Genomic DNA, 18,969 nt, shown 5'->3' with positions numbered 1-18,969 from the left:
GTTCGATTCGAGAAATACATTGAGTCGTAAAAAAGTAACATCACAGTCAATTAAATTTATGAGCATTTGTTTTGCTTATTTGCCTTTTATGCGTAACAGGCTTAATTTTTTTTTGGTAAAGAATTCTTTTCACAAGAAGAAACTCTCAGTTAACTCTCAGTTACTTTTCGGGACCATTTAGTAGCAATTTTCATTAATTCTGACAATATTAACACAATCGAAATATCGATCAAAATATTGATCAAAATATTGATCAAAATAGAGATCAAAATATTGATCAAAATAAAGATAAAAATATTAATCAAAATACAGATCAAAATACTGTCAATCAAAACAGAATAAAAATAAAATCGACAAAAATACAGTCAATGAAAATTGATGAAAATAAATAAAAATGTTAGCGATTAAGAAATACCATTTGGTCACCAGCGAGTAACGACAAAATTTCCTCGAGTTAGTTAAAAAGAAAAGAAAAAATACTATACGATAGAGGAGGCGTCGAGAAATCTGTTTCATCATTTCTTATCAAAAAGAGGCAGTTTACTTCTGACAGCGCCTTCGCAAACGACAAGTCGCTGAGCCGCCGAAATGTTACAGAAAGGCATCGATCCCTCTAAGCTCGCTCGCAATAAAGCCATTCGATTAGGACCCACATCGAATCCATGATCGCCTAATCTTAAACTACCTGCAGTCGCCTGCTTCCTCTCGAAATATTCGACAATTTTCGATATTGTCTTACTCGTCGAACCAATGCCACTCAGTCTATCCTCCCAACAAGAATCACCACCACCTAAACTCGCAATATCCTCCGAGGAATCAGTGTAAATCGAACTCGTTCTATGATCATCGAGAAGAAATAAACTGCTAGCCGCCGAACTGCTCAATGTCGAAGCGTGCCGTCGATTCGGTGGCTCCGGACTCAAATCCTCGCCAACACAACTCCAAAAACCCGATTCACAGCTTCCCCGTCTTCTTGGTTCCCAACCATCTCTAAATAACGGATGGGCAAATAAACAGGCAGCGCCAACTTTCGTAGCAACCTACAAGAAAATAATTTTTTATTATTTCGTCGACGAGACAAAAAATATTTCAGGGTTGCCACGCTTTTGCTCATTTCAAAATTCCCTGACTTTTCCAAATTAAAAAACAGAATTTTTTTAGGTTTTTAAAACTACATTTGTTGACAACAAAAATTTAATATTTCTTTTCCCTTGAATTCCAGACAAAATTCTTACTACTTGACTCTAAAGAATATTCTCATTCAGTTTAATAATTATTACTCAGAAAAATTTTCTAAAATTTCAAATTAAAACCTTTTGAAGTTAATCTATTTATGAAAATTGTAAACACAACTCCTTTAAAATTGAATTAATTTTGAAATATTTAAGTAAAATTAGATTTCAAGAATAAACTTGTGCTCATATTTATTTAACTTTAGAAAACTATAATTTTCCAGGATTCCGATCAAAATTCCCTGACTTTTCCAGGTTTTTTTTTAAAGGTTTATAAAATTCCCTGAAATTTCCAGATTTTCCAGATTTCTAGGTTGTGTGGCAACCCTTTATTTCCATTTTTTAAATTTAATTTCAAGAAGCAACAAAAAAAATTAAAAAGTTTTCTAAAAAATCTCGCCTTTTTTTCCCATTTTTTCCTCGCTGTTGGACTACTCGGCTCTGAGTTTGGTTTCTTTCGCTCGAGAATTTTTGCAATACTGTCATTTTGAGCGGGTTTGAATTTCGAAGTGCAGCCATCGGTGACACTTGGCCTCACGTCCTCCAAACTTGGCAATTCAAGACAACTCGAGAATAAATCGCCGAGAATTTTCTTCACACCCCCTAAAGCGTGGAATGGATTTGCAGTCATTGGTCTATAATGTGGATCTCTTCGACTCGCGAGTTCAGCGACTCTTCTCGTTAAATGACATCGCGCCTTATCGGAAGGTGTCGCATTATCACAACCCCTCGCGTCAGCAGAATGACTCCTCAATCTCGCCGCTCTTCGCTTCGTCGGTCGACCCTCCCTCACTATTTCCTCAACACTCGACATTAAACAATTCTCCACCGTCTGACTGCTATTCCCTTTACTCTCCTCCTCGTAATTTCCAATCAAGTTGTCCAGCGTCGACGCAATCTCCGGAAATGTTGGTCGCGATTTCGGTTCATACTGCAAATAATTCCTGAGTTTATAAACTCCAATACAGAAAATTCCTCAACACAAGCTTTGCACTCGATTGTTAATTTTAAAAAAGTATTTATATTATTTTCTTGACTTTTTCACAATTTTTATCAAAAATATTTACTAATTTTTTTATCCAGCTAAAAATTTCAATTCTAAAATTTTTGCAAAATTAAATTAAATTATTTTCCAAATTTTAATTTAAAATTCCTCCAATATGTTATTATATTTCAAAATAATTTTTAAAAGTAGGTACATAAAAGAATAAAATTTTTAAAACAATTGAATTTTTAAGAAGAATTTTATTAATATTTTTAAACAAAAATGATTGATTTAGATTTAATTAAAAATTTTATTAAAAATAATTGAAATCCTGCGATATTATTTATAAAAATAATTGAATTCTTGGAAAGGATTTATTAAAATTTTCGAAAATAATTGAATTTTTGCAATAAATTATATAAATTTGTTTTCAAACATTCGATTTTTTCTAAAACTTTTATGAAAATTTTAAAATAATTGAAATTACTGTTACAAGAAAAATTTTATTCGTATTTTAGAATAAAAATTGACAGATTTAGATTACATTTAAAATTCTTCAATTACTTTTATTATTCATAAAAATTATTCAATTCTTGCGAAGAATTTTATCAACATTTTGTTTTAATAATTGAATTCTTTTGGGAAATTTTATTAAGATAGTAGATATGGAAAATAATTGAATTTCGAAATTTTTTTGAAAATAATTGAATCGCTTCAAAGAATTTAATGAAAATTTTTTGAATTGCTTCTAAGAATTTGATTAAAATTGTTGAAAATAATTTTTTTATTTCAACTATTAGTGAATTTAAAGTAATGCAAATTCTCAAAGAAAAAGTTGCGTTTAGTGTCACAAATTTAAAAAAAGTAAAAAAAGTAGTAAAAAAAATAAACAAGTAAAAATAAATAAATAAGATAGTAGCTAATAGTAAAAAAAAGTTGTAAATAGTAGTTTTTAATAGACGAGTGCGAAGCCTGTCAATATATTTATCAATTCATCAATAAAAGAAATAAAAGCAAGAAACAAAAGAAAAAAAGAAAAAGTACAAGAAACAAAAGAAAAACCAAGAAACAAACAAGAAAGGAGCGAAAAATCATTGTTTCTATTTACCGTGCAACAATGAAAAGCAAGTTGTAAAAAGGCAGGTGGCGGATCGGCAGCTGCACAAATTTCAGCCACGGCTAAATAATCGAGACCAAAATTATCCGAGCGTGGTAGAACATCAGGATCGGCGGGCACTCGTCCGATTAATTCACAGACAACAATTCCAAATGAGAAGATATCAGAGCGATGATCGTACCATTGACCCTTGAGACATTCCGGTGACATCCAATAGGGACTGCCAACGGTGCTCAATCGATAGCCAGAATTTGGATCGGGAATTTTTGCCGCTAAACCAAAATCACCAACAACTGCGCTCATATCACCCGAATTCTCATCCTTCTTTATAAGAACATTCTTAGACGTCAGGTCTCTGTGAAAAATCCCCCGACTATGTAAATACGCCATGCCACGTGCTACGTCCCTCGCCAAATTCATTCTTATTAAATGTGGCAATCGTATTTGTTTCGACATTATCAGTTGCTCCAAACTTCCCCCATTTATATACTCAGTCAGTGCGTGAAGTTGACCCTCGTGGACGCAAACACCCATAAATCTGTTGACATCGAAACAATTTTATTAACCAAACGCCCAATTCACAAAAATTCAGATTCAAAAATCAATTCCAAAAAATCTCAAAGTCAATTAACATACCAAATTATAATTTTAACATTTAATAATTTTTGTAAATTGTACAAAAATTATTTTCTAGAAAAAAAAAACTTTGAAAAAAATGGAATTAGATCCAATAATTTCGCAAATATATGAAAATTATTTTCTAGAGAAAAAAAACCTTTTGGCGAATAGAAAATTTTGGAAAAAAAGAGAAATAGACCGATCATAATTTCGAAAATGTAGAAAAATAATTTTTCCACAAAGAAAATTTGCAAAAATTCCCCTCAACTTTCAAATTGGACATTGAAATAGAACCGAAAGAATTTCTTTTAGCCAATAATCGTGAGAATTTTTTTTTTTTTAAGTGAAATTTAAACAGATGTGAAATAACAGCGGAGGAAAGCAAGTGCCGTTCACGCATGAGAGTGAATTTTTTTTATATATATACGTACGAAGCTCAAACACTTGGAAATGAGAACGAGGCAGTGAACTTTTATAAAAATAATACCTCACCGTCTAGTTTGTTGAAAGCGGAGGGAAATTAATCTCATCGTCGACCTATACTTTACATACATATAAATATTTCTCTCTTTCTCTCTCCTTCTCTCTGCAATATTCCTAAAGGAATGTTTGTTGTCGTAGAAATGTACTGTAAATTTTCTTAACGATAAGGTGAGCTTAAAAAGAATGGCCTCGAGAGAGTGAAATCCAATTAATGCTCGTGTATATATATTTCGCAGAGTTTTTTGCAGTGTTTTAAATTCATTGCTTAAACGAATTCACTAGTAATAAGAAAATCGATAAGACACTATATACAACCAAGAGACTCGATACTCTTGACGCAAAAAAAATAAAAATAAAAATAAAGAAAAAAAGAAGAAAAAAACTGGTCAATCGAGCAATTTACCTATTTATCCGCTTCATTTCACCAAATGTTTTTCTCGACTAGAAAATACCCCCTTGAGTTTAGTCTATATCCAAGTTTTATACAATCTTCTTTAATTTTCATTAGATTCGAATTATTATTAAAGAGAAAAATAATTTCCGTCTGGAGAAAAAAAATTATAAAAGTTTACTTTTCCAGCGAGAAGGAAAAATCGAAAAACAAAAAATTAACTAAAACGAAGTAATTGAGAAATTGAGAATAACTAAAAAAAGATTTTTGAAAATAATAACGAAATTTGAATAATAAAAAAATGAAAAAAATATATGAAAAAATTCTTTCAAGGAAAAAAAATTGTTACAAATAATTATAAAATTAAAAACAAAAGTAAAAAATTGAAAAAATGAAAATAGGAATAAAAATTTACTATTTAGGAAATCAATTATCGAATTTTCAAAAGTAGATTTGAAAATGACATTTCAAAAATAACAACTCTGCCGAGTATGATTTTAAATTAAAATAAACTCTCTTTTCTCTTAAAATTATAATCGAAATAAAAAATTTAAATTCAAAAAATTATTTTGGTTTTGCTGATATAAATAAATGAATAAAATTAAAAATTGACTATTTAGGAAATAAATTTCAAAAAGTAGATTCAAAAGCGATATTTCAAAAATAACTACCCGATAAGTAAAATTTTAAAATCCGAAGGAAATTCTTTTTGATTTTTAAAATTTTAATCGAAATTAGAAATAAAAATCTACCAATTTATGAATTAAATTTTCAAAAGTAAATTTAAATATTATATTTCAAAAATAATTACTCGGCAACTAAAATATTGAAATTAGAATAAAATTACCTTTGCTCTAATCGGTTTGTAATTGAAATAAAATATAATTGAAAAATTGGGAAAAATGGAAATAAGAATATAAATTTACCATATTTATGAATTAAATTTCAAAAAGTAGATTTCAAAGTGATATTTTAAAAATGTAAGTAAACTTTTAAAATTAGGAAAAGTTCTCTTCGCTTTTAAAATTCCAATCTAAATAAAAAATAAAATTTGAAAAAATACAAATCTACCAATTTATGAATTAAATTTCCAAAAGTAAATGTAAATATATTTAGAAAATAATTACTCAACAAATAAGATTTTTAAATCAGAATAAAATACATTTTTGCTTTAAAGATTTTAATCGAAATAAAAAATAAATTATAAATATTTAAAAATTGATTCACAAATTGAAAAAATGGAAATAAGAATAAAAATTTACCATTTGTGAATTAAATTACAAAAAGTAGATTTGAAAGTGTTATTTCAAAAATATCAACTACTCGCCAAGTAAGCTTTTAAAATCACAAAAAAATTTCATTTTTTCTTTTAAAATACTAATCGAAATAAAAAAATAAAATTTACCATTTGTGAGTTAAATTTCAGAAAGTAGATTTGAAAGTAATATTTCGAAAATATCAACCACCCGGCGAGTGCGATTTAAAAATCAGAAAAAAAATCCTCTTTGCTTTTCAAAATTGTTATCGAAATAAGAAATAAAAAACTGATTTATGAATTTGACTCCAAAAAGTAGATTTGAAAGTGATATTTCAAAAATGACTCGACAAATAATTTTATAAAATAAGAAAAAAAAATTCCCATTTCTTTTAAAATTGGTATCGAAATAAAAAATAAAATAAATATTTAAAAATTGAAAAAAACATGGAAATAATAAAATTTTTTCAATTTTTGACTTCAATTTTCAAAAGCTGAATTGAAAGTGATATTTCAAAAATAATTACTCGGCTCTAAGTCTTAAAATCAGAAAAAAATTCTCTTTGCTTTAAAAATTATAATTGTCTTGTTTTTATAGGAAGAGAAAAATGCTCGCTCATCATAATCTCATTGGTAAGTAGAACGATTAATTGTTTTCAAATTCAATCATCGACGAAGAATTAAATATTGTATTTCGACAATACTATCACAATCGAGATAAAATCTCTATTTTATTTAATTTTTACTCCGTCTATCTTGTTTAGTTTTAATTTATCTTTTTTATTTTTATTCTAATTTTCCAGTTTTAATTCCTATTTTTTCCTTTTGCTTTTTTTGTTATTTATCCGCTATTTTTGGTTTTTCCGTTTATTTATTTTTTTGCTGTCTTTTGTCTATTCTTTCGTTTTTCTGCTTTCCTAAAATTTTTATCTACTCTTTCGCTTTTTTCCCCTTCTTAGATTTTTTAGTTTTTCTAATTTTTTTTTTCACACCGAGTGTCGAAATTTAATTTTTCTTTTCTAATTGTCATAATAATAATTTTTTGCGATAAAAAAAAAAATATTTACCTGAGAATATTTGGGTGACTGAGTTTGTTCATCAGCTGGACCTCCTTGAGCATGTTCGGTCTGTTGGCCGGAAGTTGGTTCATTTTCAGGACCATCACCTGACCAGTTACTTTGTGGGTGACCTGAAAAACAAGGAAATATGTACATGATTCTTGAGAAAATGCTAATTCACTCGCTACTTTAATGCTAAACGCTCTTGCGGTTTATTCTCAATATTGCTCGACTGCACATAAGTATTTATATCTACTAATGGTTTATACGAGGTCGATTAATTGTTAAGTGCACTGTTTCAAGAAATTCAACTTTTTTTTTTCTTTCTTTTTTAACAACATTATCAGTCGAGAGAGTTTCTAAAATATACAATTAATATAGTAACACGAAAATCTTCACTTTCTTTACACCAAACTCTCATCAGAGTCTTTCGTCCTTTAAAGATAATTATCGTTCAAGAATTTTCATCGTGGAAAACTTATTTCACTATAGCATTTAATTAATTTTAAATTAAATTTATTTTACTAGTAAATTATTTTTCTCTCAAAAAAAAACTTTTCTTTGACAAATTTTGTAGAATTCAATTCTTTACGAACAGAGTTCGAAAAAAAAATTTGATCCGAAAAATTAATTACATTGGTCCTTTATTTTTCCCCAAGCAAATTTTGCAGAATTCGATTTTTTTTCCAAAATTGAATCGAGAATGGAATTACTAACTATCTGAATCATTATTCTTTATTAATGATTCGAGGTTTCGATCTGGCAATTATTTAAAGAGAGAGAGAGAGAGAGAGAAATAATAACTATTATGTCTCTATAGAACATTATAAAAGTCGGTCGCTCTAGAATGTTACTGATTTTCACGGATAATAAGACATTGTTGGAGGACTGCAAGACATTATTTGCTACCGCTTGCGATACGAATCTGAAAACGTGATTTGTTCAGAAACCTACGTGAGAATTCAAAGTCGTTCTCATGAACGAGATTTATATTAATGAAACCACACCGTTGACTGGCATCTCTTAAACAAAAAAGAGAATTAAACACAAAACGTGATCAATTTCAATAGTAGAAAAAAAAGCAAAAAAAAAAAAAACATTGTCAACTCTAATTAATGATCGAAAAAGAATAAAACGACGAGAAAAAGTCCCAAGATCCAAATTGAGTTAACTTTATCGGTTTCATAACCGGAAATGACGAAACTAGAAAATTTATTTATTTTTATATAAAATAAATACTTGATGGTAATTTTGTAATTCCTATTTGCGAACGTGGAGGCAAATTTTTGAAGTAAAATACAAATGTAAAACTGTCACTAAAAGTCAGTTTTATGGACATTTGTGTTTCTTCTCCCGGTCCAAAAAATGTCGAAACGAAAGTTTCGGAGGATCCGAAAAAGAGATTTTTGGCGAAGATTCCTCGGCAAAACGGCAGAATTCAGTTGGATTTATGCCAAGAGATGACGAATACAGAACCATTGCAAATCATCGTTTCGTAAAAGAGGACCAAACAACTCTCTCGAGGAATTCCTTGAGCTTGTTTTTTTTCTGCTCTCTCTCTCTCGATTCCGATTAAAAAAAACCGACACCCTCACTCTTTACGAATTAATATCGTTCCTGCGAAAATAAAAATTGCAAAAATTAAAAAATAATTCAGAGTAAATAATTTATTATTAAACAATAATTTAGAGAATTATTGAATAATTTAAAAAACTATTAAATAACTTAGAGAATTATTAAACAATTTCGAGAATTATTAACTATTCCAGGAAGGAATTCAGAAAAATAATTCCAAAAATAAATTGTATCTCCACTGCGGGATTAAAATTATAAAATAAGGTTAACAATGTTGATTCAAGATTGTTGCCATTGGAAAAAAAGGTTAATTGTTTTCTTAGATGTGAGGTAAATGTGGATTTATTTTAGCTCAGAGCACGTGGTTAATCTATATGACCTGATGAATCATACTCGGAAGTCATGAGCTGTTGAAAATGAAAACAAGGGCGCTTAAATTCAATTCCTAGACAATTTTTTTTCTTTTCACTCTTCAAAAACCCTTTACTCGAGATTCTAGACTGCAAAAAAAAATAACAAGATGTTACCCAATTAGAGAACCAGTATTTTTTTTTTGTTTCAATTTTCCACAAGGGAGAAAAATTGACTCCCAAATGAATTCAAAATAAAAAATTATCACTACAAAGAAAATCGAGAAAATTTCTGAGAAATCTTTTTCTTTTGTGTGACGCCTTTTTCCTTATCAATTCATCCTAAGAGTATTTTTTCCCCTTACGCAATTGTTGTTTTCAGAAACAGATGCTTGCAAATTGAAAAACAACGTGTGAAAAAAAGATAACAAAAAATTGTACAAATTAACAAATTTTCAAAACTGAATAAATTTTGAAGAAAAAAATTTTTTTTAGAAGAATATAAACTGAGAAAAAAAAGGAGAAATGGAAAAAGAAATTTGAAAATAAGAAGAAAATTAATAGAAAAAATTGGAAAACAGAAAATAAATAGAAAAAATTAGAAAACAGAAAATAAATAGAAAAAATAGAAAATAAAAAGAAAAAATAGAAAAATAGAAAATAAATAGAAACGTAAATTAAAAAAATTGAAAGAGAGCGAATTTCGAAAAATTGACGATTAAAGGATAATTTACAAAAAAAAATCAATAGAAAAGTAAATAGAACAAAAATAGAAAGAGAACGAAAGGAAATTTTGAGAATTGACGATTAAAGGACAATTTACATAATTGTTTCCTTCATCGTCGGTTTAAATATAATTCAGCTCCGAAATTATATTCAATAGATCTATAAAACGACTTTTCCAAAATTACTCTCCACGAGAGGAAGAAGAAGAAGCCAAGTCTTTGATTAATGACGCGGGATTTATTTATTCATCAAGAATTTAACTCAGAATATAGAGAAATCGTGAATTTTGAAATATTTCTAAAAACACTAAATTAGACTACATAGAATTTCAAAAAAAAAAATTACAAACAAATTCTCCCAAAGCCTAATTTCTATAACAAATATTCCAAAACAAAAAAACAAACAAACAAAAAACGTTTAACAAACGAACTTCTCTAATTCACACTTTAAGTTCTCGAATCGAGAAATTTTTTGATCAACTTCCTTTTTCACATCTCCCTATGTACATAGTATACATACTTTCACCTGGCAATAAAATGAAGAATGAAGAAACATACAATATTTCTTACGCACGCACACAAATACGTAAACAATTTATAAACATGAGGAGAGAAAAAAAAGGAAGAACGAAACAGAACTAACGATCTCAAATTTCAAGACTCCAAGAAATTAATGTCAACATTTTATTTCAAAAAGAAAAAAAAAAGAAATGTCGAAATTCATAAATATGCAAAGACATGGAGATATATTGAAGACATTTTGAAATTTACATTGTAAAAATATTTTACTAGTGCGAAAAAATGGAATGAAAAGTCCAAAATAATTCGCAGAGGAACGAAAAACAGAAAAAATAATTCACCGAGGAATGAAAAGTAGACAAAATAATTCACAGAGGAAAATTAAATTACGAATAAACTGAAAATTTCCGGAATGAGGAAATTACTGGTTGTCAAAAAAATCATCACACACACCTGGTGCTATTACACAATAAATTGCGAATACTTAAAGAATTGGGAAACTCTTCTCTACATACAACAAAAATGGAAAATTCCACAATAAATTATAATAACAGTTATTATTATTTTTTTTTTTTTGTCGAATAAATTCAAATTGACCAGAACGTAATAAAAAAGCGAAAGAGAAAGAGGTGAAACAGTTTGCAAAATCTTCATACGCAATTACAATCCGAAAATTAATATTCATCGCATCAAATACTTTTAGAGCAAGGTATATTAATTTATAGAATTCTTTTGCAAAATTCATTCAAACATTTAATTTCAATGTCTACTATTATAAATTTCGATATTTTGCCAGCCCCTTTGATTACATATTTGGCAAAAAAAAAAATAATTCTACTGCAAAAATTCACAACTATGGAATTTCTAAACAATGGAAATGTTTGACAAACGAAATTGAAAAAGTGAGGAAAAATATTTATTACATAGAGCGAAAATATGTAATAAATTATTAGTGCAAATAATGATGATGATAATAATAAAAATATTAATAAAAAACAATAAATATAATAATAATAATAATAATAATAATAATAATAATAATAATAATAATCTAAGTAACAATAATAATGCTAAATAATATTCTGTCATATAAATAAATTTTATGTCAAAATTGTGAGCCAAAAAGCAAAAATGTTTCATATATCAACGAGCTTTAAAATCACAGACCACAAGAAAATGTGGCAATTTAATCAAATATTAATCGAATCACTTTACACTCCAAGACATTGTTTATTTTTATACTTTGATGTTTCCATTTCATTTCAAATTTCCATTACAAAGTAAAGTGAATAAAATTCCATTTAAATTAAATATTAAGAATTAATAATTTTTTTTTACATTTTCCTTTAATTAAAAAAAACCAATTTGTTTTAGTCTAGAAATAATCCATTTGCCTTTAACTTATTAATTTAAATAATAAATAATTTAATTAAAGAAAAATTTAACAATAATTAACTTCAATTTAAGAAAAATAAAATTTTAATTAATTTAAAAAAATCATTAATTTATTATTAATTAGTCTTTAATTTAAAAATAGTAAATCTTTATATTCGTGAAGTTTACAATGTTTATTATTAACGAATTAGAAGAAAATTATTTTTGCAAGTAAATTTTTGTAACTTTTTGCATAAAAAAATTATTTAAAAATTTTTCTTTTCAATTATTTTATTTTTACAAATTAATCATCACTTTTGTAATTATTTAATTAATAATATAATAATTAATACAAATTTTAATTTACTAATTAACAAATATTTAAATTTATTAATTTTATAAATATTTAAATTCACAAATGAATAATTACTGAAATTTAAAATTGAAATCACCGAAATTATTATTAATTAATAAATGAGGAAAACGAATAGTAATTTCTACTTTTACTTTTTCAATTATTGCACGATTAAATGTTATAACAGGTTCGATTATAATTGACACAGTTAAAAACACGTTTAGCCGAAGAACATTTTTTTTCATTTACAAAAAAATGTTGACAGTTTTGACGATAATTTAAATGTTCCCGGACAAAATTTGTCTTTTAAATATGTACATTTTTATAATTAGATCGGAATATTTCGAAAATATTTTTTTTGACAAAAAATTAACTCTATTAATAATTAATATGCAAAATTAATTAATAAAAAATGAATAACTAATCAGTAATCAAAAATTAATTAATACTATTGTGCTCTGTTGGGCTTTATAATCCCAAATAAATAAATAAAAAAAATTGATAATTAAAAATTGATAATTGATAAAAAAATAATAATTAGTAGAAAAATTGATAATTAATAAAGAGAAGTAATTAATAAAAAATAAATAAAAAAAATGCTTTGGAAAAAAAATGGAAAAATACCAACTGGAATAATAATTTTTGCAGAAAATTTCAAACGGTGAATTATTATCATCATCATCATTATTATTATTTGCTTTCTCTCTCTCTCTCTCTCTCTCTCTCTCTCTCTTGAAACCTATTTTTTTTCTCTCCCCCTTTAAAATTATAATTGCATATTCTAGATTTGAAATCATTATTATCATTATCATCATCATTTTCCTAGCTCGATAACCTTGGAATCTTTCGACGATTTACGTGGTTCGGTTAACGGTCTTGCGCCTAGAAATTGTGAACTGCGATCACACATATGTGTATATACCAAACACTGTATGTGGTCGTAAATAAATGCACATAAATACCTATTCGTTGAGGATATGCATGCAATTGTGCTTCGAGAAGTACAGGAAGCCGTTTTCATCGTACGCGATAGATGCGGCACAATGGTTCGCGCTTTCTTTAAAAAGATTTCTAAACAGATTTCCGAAAGGTAGGCGATATGTTTCTCCTCGACCGGAAGTTTGAAAACAACGAATAATACAGTCTTCAACTGTATCGTAATTTCAAATTTACGATGTAACAAAAATTTTTAACGATTTTCTTCTTTTTGTTATCAAAAGTTTTGAATTAAATTCAAATTTATTCTCAATTCTAAAGAATTTATTTTTTCTTTACAATAAAATGAGAATTTTCGAAAGAAATTTTTTTTCTTTTTTGAAGGGAGAATTTTTGTTTTCGAATCTTTCGATTTCAGAAATTTACTGTCTTGGAAAATTTTCCCAATTTTCGAAAAATTGAAAATCTTCGACAAATTGAAAATTAAAATTACAGAATTAACGAAATTAAAAGTAATGAAGAAATTATTTCGAGGACATCATCAAAAAAAGGAAAATATCGATAAAATTCCCGAGAGAAGCTTCAAAAAATTAATTATTTCCCCAATATTGAAAATCAAGAATTTTGATTAACAAAAAGTTAATATTTATAAGAGAATTTTCTATGGAGAAGAATTTCACGTCAGTTACGAAATTACTCATTTTTTTTTTTTTTATAATGAACTATTTAAGAGAAAATATGGCAAAAAAAAATGTTGAAAAGGAGGTAAGAACGTTTTTCTGGGTTGACAGCTGGTTAGCGAGGGTAACGAAGAAAAAAAAATGAAGAGAAGTGAAGAGAGTTGACCGAGAGAGAACCTAATGAATCGTCAGAGTAACGAAAATGAGCGAATGAGCGTAAGAGGTTCATTAGAGAGTATGTATACGGACTCCATGGCCATCACGGCGTGACCGGCTTTCTCGTCTGCTTCCAACATTTTTATTGTAGAAGGAAATGCCGAGCCGCACTCTTGAGTCACAGGCAAGGTCGTTTCCAATGGTCGCCCACGCTATATACAACTCTTAAGTTACGTCTTCAGCGACCTGTACTTCAAATGTTTATCATTCTTTCAATTTCCATCAACAAATTCCTTCCGCAATTTTTTTTTTCTTTTTCGCTACTAGAAATCTCCAATTTTTTTCCTCTATCTTTCCTAAAACAATACAAAATCATTAAAACACCAATTTTAACTATGAAATTCGAAATAAATTGCATTAAAATTAATTTTAATTTTTTCATACTAAAAATGTGGAACTTTGTCGAAATATTTGAAAAAAAGTCGAAAAAGTCGCAATTTTTGAAAAAAGAGTAAAGACGAAAAAAGTCGACGCCTGCAATTCAAACACAAAAGAAGAAAATAAATCCACTATTTCCTTAAATATTAATTTTAATTCAATAAAAAAATTAATTTTCCCTTCAATAACAAAATTAATCTTTAAGAAATATTAATTTTCAATTCTTTCGAAAAAATCCCAACCCACCTAAAATCAATTTTCCTACTTATTCCAAAGAAAACGATTGAGAAAGAATAAAACAAGAAAGGAATATCTCAGTGACAATTATAATTTGAAGAGACTTAAGAATCACGAAATATTGAATGTAAATAATAGTTTCAAAAAAAATATTAGTCATCATAAATTTAAAAATAATTACAGAACAAATTTTATTTTTTCACGTAAAAAAATTATTATTTCATCTCAATTATAAAATTGAGTTTTGAAATTTATGTTTATAATTTCTAGGAATGCACACGAGTCACAAAAATATGAAATAAAAAAAAAACTTTCGTAAAAGTCAATAAAACTCGTTTTTTATCGATAAAATTAGAGACAAGTTTGAGTAAAATATTTCGACTTTTTCAAGAATTAAATACAATTTTAATTGGGAAAGAAAGATCTTTCAAAATTAAATATATTATAGAAAATATTGAAAAAATTTACTGTTCCATTGACACTTGTAGAAATACATTTCGAAAAACAATAAATCTCTGTGAGAATTTCCAAATTTTTGAATCTTAGCAATTAATCAATTTTATTATTATTTATTAAATATTAAATAATTTATTTAAATTTTAATTAATTTAATTTATTTAAATATAAATATAAAATTATTAATCATAAATTAAAAAAAAAAGACTAAAATTCTCTAGGTACTGATTTACAAAATTATTTCTGAAAAAAATAATTGGAATTTATTTCGAAAATTCTTTCACACTATATCGATAATTGGGGAATATTTTTACTTTCTCATCACTCATAATGTTGATGAGAAATTTTATACATATATTGTATAAATATATTTTATACATATATATGTATCTGGTCATGAGAAAGTATTTTAATCGTGCGAGTCTTCGTGCCTGACTTTTTAGCGGAAGTGTATATTTTAAATGTAAATGCAAACAAAAGTTCACTTGTCCATTTCATTAACTTTCAAAGGTGTCTAGTTATTTGTTTTTTTTCCCATTTTCAAAAAATCCATACTAGAGAGCTGCTTTTAAAATTTACGATTGCCAATATTTTATTTTTTCCATCATTTTTAAGTCAGTGTTCACTCAACTAATTAAAAAAAAAATTTAACTTGAAAAACCGGTTTCTAAAAAGTTTTCCTCTTAAAATCACAACTTTAAAATTACGACCTAAAATTATTTTCCCTAACATTATAGACTTAATTACATTTTTACTTTATTAATTACAAAAATTGTAATATTTTTCTAACAATGCGAAAAAAAACTTTAACGTTCGGAGAGAAAAATCTAAATTTTCGTTTCGAGTATAAAAATAACTATTTCCTTGAGAAAGAATTTTTTGTTTTTGGATTTTGTGTCTAAATTTAAAGCTATTAAATATTGTTTGGTTAAAAATAGAAAGCTTCGGTGTGTCTATTCTTTTTTTTATCGAGTTTTATTGGTTCAAATTTAAATATGTTTTCTTTATGAACTTTCTAGTTAAGATGGAATTTTGAAATCGGGGTTTTTTTTCCTCGGGAATTTCAGGTAAGCGAGTTAATTTTATATCTAATAGTATTGAGTTTGGCCAGACAAAAGTTCATTGTCCATGGGGGGAGAAAAAAGCCATCTATCATCGATATTCGATTCTCGCTTTCGCGTTTGGAAAAAAACTCATAAAAGCCTTTTATATACGAGGCGGGGAAAAAAAAATTCTACGCTTCGATTGGAATATAATCCGATAAGAAATTAAACTTGTCTTTAAGTTAATTGTAACCGACAAAATAAATCCTATCCTATTTTCTATTCACATTTTTCTCTAAATATTTTCCGGAAATCTCAAAAAAAAAGTCAAAATCAAATACAGGATTGCCACAAGAAATTATTTTTCCGATTTCCAGACAGAACTTTGACCCTTACCCTGACCCTACAGAATATTTTATTTTACTCTAAAAAAATTGTATACATAACAAAATGTATGCAATACATTTATTTTCGAATATCTTCAATATCCTAAAATTATTCAAAACATCAATAGTTTTTTTTACTCCAACGTCTCTAAAATTATTTTCAATATTTAAATTCTTTTCTCGATTATTTAAGTAAAATTCATCTCTAAATCTATTTTAAATCATTTTTGTGAAAGATTCTTGAGAATTAAATTATTTAAAGAAAAAAAAATTCCACCTAAATTATTTCTGAAATTTGCTTATTTACAATTTAATTTCATAAAATATCAACAAATTGCAAATTTTTCTATTAAATAGATGTATTTAAAAATTCAACTATTTAAAAAACAATTAATAAAAATTTTTCAAATAATTAATTCTTCAAAATTTCTAATTAAAATTTATTAAAATTAAAAATTTCCAGGTCTTCAATTTTAAACCTCTTGAATTTTTTATATCACTTTTTGTAATTTTTGTAACTATAGGTATCATAATTTTAAATCTGTAATAATTTAATTCTTGCATAGAATTTTATTAACATTTTTGAAAAAAATTGAATTGTTTTGAAGAATTTTATTATAAATATGAAAATAATTGAAATCCTGAGAAGAATTTCATAATAATTATATTCAAAATAATTGAATTCATGCAAAAAATTTAATTATTTATGAAAATAATTGACTTTCTTGGAAATTTTTTTGACGAATTTAATTAAAATTTTATTTTAAATAATTCAATTCTTATACAGAATTTATATGAAAATTTATAGAAAATAATTCAAGTCGTTTAAGAAATTTTATTAAAATTTTATTAAAAATAATTGAATTTTTGCGGAGAATTTTTCTATTTAAGAAAATAATCGAATTCGTGCAAAGATTTTTATAAAAATATTGAAAATAATTAAATTATTTTGAGAAAATCAATTATAATTGTATTGACAATAATTTAACTCTTTTAAAGAAATTTATAAATATTTTTGATAATAATTGAAAATTCCTCTTAAGAATTTAACTATCAATAAAAATAATTCAATTCCCGCGAAAGAATTTTATTAAAATTCTATTCAAAATAATTGAATTTATCTAAAGAATTTAATTATTTACGAAAATAATTGTTTTTTTGCGAAGAATTGTCTTAATCTTTTTTCAACAAATAAATCAATTTCCAAGAAGAATTTTATTAATATTTTAGACAAAAATTTATTGCATTAAATTTAATTTGAAATTTTTTTTTTTAAATTAATTGAAATCCTGCGATGAGTTTTATTATTTATAAAAATAATTTAATTCTTGCACCGAATTTTATTAAAAATGTAAAAATAATTGAATTTTTGTGAAGAATTTTCTTAAATTTTTTTTAAATACATAATTGAATTCTCGTCAAAAATTTGATTATCTTTTATTAAAATTTATAGAAAATAATTGAATTTTTTCAAGAAATTTTATTAAAATTGTATTTAAAACAATTGAATTTAAAAAAATTCAATATCAATTCTGTAAAGTTCAATTATTTGTTAGAAATAGAAAGAATTTAAAGTTAAATTGATTATTTTCTTTTTTTTAAAGGCTACCGGACAACAAAATTCAGAATTTTCTTACAGTATTTTTGGAAAAAATTCCCTGAGTTTTCCCTAATTTTCTCCAGTATTTTTGGAAAAAATTCCCCGAATTTTCCCTAATTTCCCTGAGCAATTTTAATTTCTCCGACTTTGCCCTGAATTCCCTGACCTGTGGCAACCCTGAAAAAGAAACCAAAAATAAAAATTTAGAAGCAATTTTTTAGAAACTATAATTCAACAAAAATTCCTTTCAAAATTGTATGCCAATATTTTTTCGAATATTTTCTCATCTCAAAATATTTAAATCTCTTTTTATTTTTGCAAATAAAAATCAATTTTCGTGATTCTTATCAGCTGTCCCATTAAAAAAGGCATATGATGCCAAAATGCATTAGCAGAAAGATTCAAATTTAGTCTCTTAAAGAGATCATCGGAGGAATAAAGTAAAAGGTTGAACAACAGATTAACGTACAGTGACTCGTGCAGAAAACGAGTACAAGTAATCTATTTTCGAGATTCGTAAAGTGAAATATCAGAAGGATTTTTTTTTTTTACTTTTTTTTGTGTATTTAATTTGATCATGGGGAGAGCAAAAGAGAAAGAAAAGACTAAAGATTTGAAATTGAGCGCATCGTAAACCACGTGGGTGTATTGAAGAAAAAAAAACAGAGAGAAAGAGAGGAAGAATGACAGAATGAAAAGAGATAAGATGATAAGTGGGAGGCCAGGCGCCTCGAAAATAGATCGCGTGGGTACGACAGCTCGTTCTACACCTCAGGAAAGCAAGAAATGGCATAACACCTCGTGCACGTTGTGTCTCTTCACGAATATAATTGTTCCGATGATATTCGAAGACTTCTTTTTATTTAAGAAAGTCTTCTTTCTTTGAAAAGGACTTCCTTCTTTAAAAAGTGTCTTCTCTCCTTGACGAACTTTTCTTTTCACTAAATTACTCTTTTTCGAAACAACTCTCCTGACAATTTTCCTAACAATTATTTTCGTC

At 26.4% G+C, this 18,969-nt stretch overlaps 1 protein-coding gene across 2 annotated transcripts in view; it reads right to left on the bottom strand.

Moving 5' to 3' along the window:
• LOC122507188 (dual specificity protein kinase shkD) overlaps positions 1 to 18,969 on the bottom strand; it is a 28,777-nt gene that overhangs the window by 848 nt on the left and 8,960 nt on the right. Inside the window, exons 3-6 of one of the 2 annotated variants that reach the window (XM_043619780.1) lie at positions 7,149 to 7,270; positions 3,326 to 3,872; positions 1,633 to 2,163; positions 686 to 1,040 (exon numbers count right to left, since the gene is read on the bottom strand). In XM_043619780.1, coding sequence (XP_043475715.1) covers positions 686 to 1,040; positions 1,633 to 2,163; positions 3,326 to 3,872; positions 7,149 to 7,270 — 1,555 coding nt within the window. Of the gene's footprint in view, positions 1 to 84; positions 1,041 to 1,632; positions 2,164 to 3,325; positions 3,873 to 7,148; positions 7,271 to 18,969 lie in introns of those variants that run through there. The other variant, XM_043619778.1, reaches the window with a different exon arrangement.

The sequence above is a fragment of the Leptopilina heterotoma genome, unplaced genomic scaffold (assembly GCF_015476425.1).
Source record: "Leptopilina heterotoma isolate Lh14 unplaced genomic scaffold, ASM1547642v1 Lhet_45, whole genome shotgun sequence".
In the NCBI taxonomy this organism is placed as follows: Eukaryota; Metazoa; Arthropoda; class Insecta; order Hymenoptera; family Figitidae; genus Leptopilina; species Leptopilina heterotoma.
This window is presented reverse-complemented; position numbering and strand designations above follow the sequence as displayed.